This window comes from Alexandromys fortis, unplaced genomic scaffold (genome assembly GCF_014885135.2).
Source record: "Alexandromys fortis isolate MF-2015 unplaced genomic scaffold, M_Fortis_MF-2015_v1.1 scaffold_1269, whole genome shotgun sequence".
NCBI classification, from domain to species: domain Eukaryota; kingdom Metazoa; phylum Chordata; class Mammalia; order Rodentia; family Cricetidae; genus Alexandromys; species Alexandromys fortis.
In genome coordinates this window covers 1-4060 of record NW_026069142.1, presented here as the reverse complement: position 1 = coordinate 4060, position 4060 = coordinate 1, and the positions used below count along the sequence as shown (strand labels likewise).

At 42.5% G+C, this 4060-nt stretch overlaps 1 protein-coding gene across 1 annotated transcript; it reads left to right on the top strand.

The window, feature by feature from the left end:
• Window positions 1-1138: 1138 nt before the first annotated feature.
• Window positions 1139-2369, top strand: LOC126496129 (histone H2A.V-like; the record flags this gene model as incomplete). Its single annotated transcript, XM_050133692.1, has 2 exons — window positions 1139-1441; window positions 2042-2369. Coding segments are annotated over 2 exons (365 nt in total), but the record flags the coding sequence as incomplete, so codon positions are not given.
• Between the last annotated feature and the right edge of the window lie 1691 nt (window positions 2370-4060).

The following is a 4060-nucleotide window of genomic DNA, read 5'->3' as shown; positions in this document are numbered from 1 at the left end:
TTTGAGACAGTGTTTCACTGTGTAGTACTGGCTGTCCTGGAACTTGCATTGTAGACTAGGCTAGCCTCAAACTCAGAAGTCTGTCTGCCTCTGCCTCCCAGGGATGAGATCGAAGGTGTGCACCATGCACAACCCACCCTTCCTAAGACATTGTCTTAAAGGCCTCATTGTAGGACAGGAGAAAGGCTCAACTATTAAGAGAACTGACTTCTTCCAGAAGATCCTGGTTTGATTCCAAGCACCCATATGGGAGATCACAACTGTCTTCCGGTTTTAGGGGATCCAGTGGCCTTTGAAGGAACTAGGCTCACATGTTGTACACCCATACACATAAAATAAGTTTAAAATACAGTTCTTTGTGGTCTCTAAAGCTCAGTAAGAGATGGTTTGGCTGTCTTGCTACATGCTAGAAAGCACACCTTACTAACATTACGAAACAGAAATAAGGCATTGATTGTGCTCTTAAAATTATAATTGCTTCTGGAGACACTCCTTAAGAATGAGGTCTTGGGCTGCAGAGATAGCTCAGAGGTTAAGAGCATTGCCTGCTCTGCCAAAGGTCCTGAGTTCAATTCCCAGCAACCACATGGTGGCTCACAACCATCTGTAATGAGGTCTAGTGCCCTCTTCTGGCCTTCAGGCATACACGCAGAAAGAAAATTGTATACTAAATAAATAAATTTTTTTTTTTTAAAAAAAAGAATGAGCTCTTGGCCTGGTAGTGGTGGCACACGCCTTTAATCCCAGCACTCGGGAGGCAGAGGGAGGCGGATCTCTGTGAGTTCGAGGCCAGCCTGGTCTACAAGAGCTAGTTCCAGGACAGGCTCCAAAGCTACAGAGAAACCCTATCTCGAAAAACCAAAATAAATAAATAAAATAAAATTGAGAAAGAACAGAGTTAGGGTCAGAGGAGAATGGTGGGTGAAGGTTGAAAGTCATGTGACTTTTATGTGAAAATTGATCAGATACAATTGTGATTATTGGGCTTTATTAAACATGTAATTGATAACAGAATGGTAAACTCATTTTTACAATGAACTGCATTGCTCAAAAATTGAAGATGTGCTGAGTAGTAGCACATCCATCTAGGTGCTAGGACTATTAACTACCGAGTAAATTTGCCCATAACAGGGGTAAGCCTTCAGTTATACTCAAGCACTGCAGTGCCTCCCAACAAGAAAGACGTCTCTTTTTCAGTTTCCTGTGGGCCGGATCCACAGACACTTGAAGACTCGCACCACAAGCCATGGACGGGTGGGAGCCACTGCTGCTGTGTACAGTGCCGCCATTCTGGAGTACCTCACGGCTGAGGTGCTAGAGTTGGCAGGTAATGCTTCCAAGGATCTCAAAGTGAAGCGCATCACTCCACGTCACCTGCAGCTTGCAATCCGAGGTGATGAAGAGCTGGATTCGCTCATCAAGGCTACCATAGCTGGGGGCGGTATGTGTTATTAAGTCTACAGTATTTCTAATTAACATCCTTCAGATCAGTGATCCTCAGCGTCAGTGGAACGTATGACTTTTAGGTCCACAAGTGTTAAGTGTACTACAGTTCTGTTGGTGCTGTGAACCTGGGTCCCCATAAATGCTACAATTGAGCCACAACTCAGGACCCTCTAGGCCTCTTCTCATAGTGGTCTGAGTAAATATTTGTCCCCTTGCCATGGGCAGTGCTATTTTTATTTTAGCTTGTTGTTTACTTTTGTGATACTGCAAGCCTAAGGTTTAAAGTACTGGCCCATACATTTTGAACTATGCTAGAGAAATAACATGTCCTGAGACGTTGCTTGTTAGGATAGTCTTGGCAGGACCAAAGTGTTCTGTACGGTCTGTAAAGATGGAGTTACCAGGTGCTTCCAGAACCTAGTAGTGGCTGCAGTTGCTTCCGGGCTCCTATAGGTTTAATAGGATCCAAATATGAAAGGTGATTTAAATAAATTCCATCCTTTGTATAATTGCTTGTTTACTTTAGCACTAAAGCATTAAAATATTCAGAATGTTATCATAGTGTACTAACAAAACTTCTTGAATTTCATTCTAGGTGTGATTCCGCACATCCACAAATCTCTGATTGGAAAGAAGGGACAGCAGAAAACTGCTTAGGAAGTGATTTAACCACCTGCTCCCCGTTACTGTCTGTAGCTGGACAGTGGACATCTGTGGGATTGTGTGGAAACTTTAAGAACAGTTCAGTGGAAAAGCATAGACAATTGCTGTAGACAAGATAAAAGAAACATTTGTATGTTTTTAGACTTGTGAAGTTTGATAAGTCCCTTTCCCTGTGGTCATGGTCATGTGTTGATTGGCCAAGTTTCTCCCTTGTGTTTTATACAAAAATAGAATTGATAAAACATTTTTTACAAAACTAATTTGTCTCAGAATTTCTTCATGATGTGTTGGAAATACTTTGCTCACACCTGGGCATGGCTTTGTCTACATCAACCCTAGCATCTGGGAGGTGTGGGCAGGACCTTCAGAGTTCACAGTGACCCTTGCCTACATACTGAGTTCTAGGGCAACCTGGACTACAAGAGACTCGGTCAAAAGAAAAAAAATTGCTCAGACATTGAAATTTTTAAGTTGCAAATTAGTCTTTTAGTGGTGGCCCATGCCTTTAATCCCAGCACTTGGGAGGCGGGGGCAGGCAGATCTCTTGAGTTCAAGGGCAGCCTGGTCTATAAAGTGAGTTCCAGGACAGGTTCCAAAGCTACAGAGAAACTCTGTCTCAGAAAGCCAGAGAGAGAGAGAGAGAGAGGAAAAATTTAGTCTTTCAGAATAATCTTAAAACAAAAATTGGAAAGTAGTATACCATGTTGAATCTTGGATACAATCTACCATTATTTTTATTACATGCAACCAAGAAAGAAAATCTTTGTGAACTAATGCCAGCAATTAGGAGATAAATCTTCATTGCAAAGGTAGAGGACAAAGGGGGAATTACGTATTCAGGGTCAAAACTGGTAATGGAACGAGTTGAATCCTTGCCTGCACACTTACCACGTGTGGTGCCTCTGCTTCACTGGCCAAGGAGCATTATTTCCCCAGGAACCAAATGACCTGCTGAAAAGGTGACTGAGCTCCTAGATAGGGCAGTTAGAAGCCGACCGCGTGCTTTATCAGTTTTCTGCTGTTGTATGGCAAGTCTGACTTTCTGTGGTTTCATAGATCCCACAAACCTGCAGTAACTTACAGTCTTTAAAGATGATGTCTAAGTAATAACGCATATAGTTTAACTTAATTCACTAGTCAGTGTATTACAGCCAAAATACTATTTTTCTTCCATGGAACTCTTTGTAAGAAAGGAGTTGATATAACAGTATCAAAACAATTCTTATTTTGAAGAAATAATTTTACCATGGAAATTGTGACAAATACACAGAAATAAAGAGAATAATGCTGGTCTGATAGAGCCATATATCCTGTCCTCTGACTTTAGTCTTGTGCCAGTGGGTTGCTTTGAAGTCTGGTTACAGTCTTCACGTCTATGTCTTGTAGAGACTTACTCGGTTTCCACTAAATATTCCACTTAGAGATGGGTCACCTCTAAGACAGCTAACAGTTTTAATATGAAGTAACAGCATTCAGGTTTTCTTGGGTTTTGTTTTTTTGTTTTGTTTTGTTTTTTTTGTTTTTCGAGACAGGGTTTCTCTGTGGTTTTGGAGCCTGTCCTGGAACTAGCTCTTGTAGACCAGGCTGGTCTTGAACTCACTGAGATCCACCTGCCTCTGCCTCCCGAGTGCTGGGATTGCGTTTTGTTTTTAACAGTTTGTTTGAATCAAGATCTAGACAGGAGGCTGAAGAGATGGCTCAGCAGTTAAAAGCTCTGGCTACTCTTCCAGAGGGCCAGGGTTTGAAAATTCCCAGCACCCGCATGGCAGCTCATAACTATCTGTAACTTTGGTTCCATGTGACCCAACACACATGGCAAAACACTGATGCACATAAAACACTAAACAGGCCGGGCGGTGGTGGTGCACGCCTTTAATCCCAGCACTCTGGAGGCAGAGGCAGGCAGATCTCTGTGAGTTCGAGGCCAGCCTGGTCTACAAGAGCTAGTTCC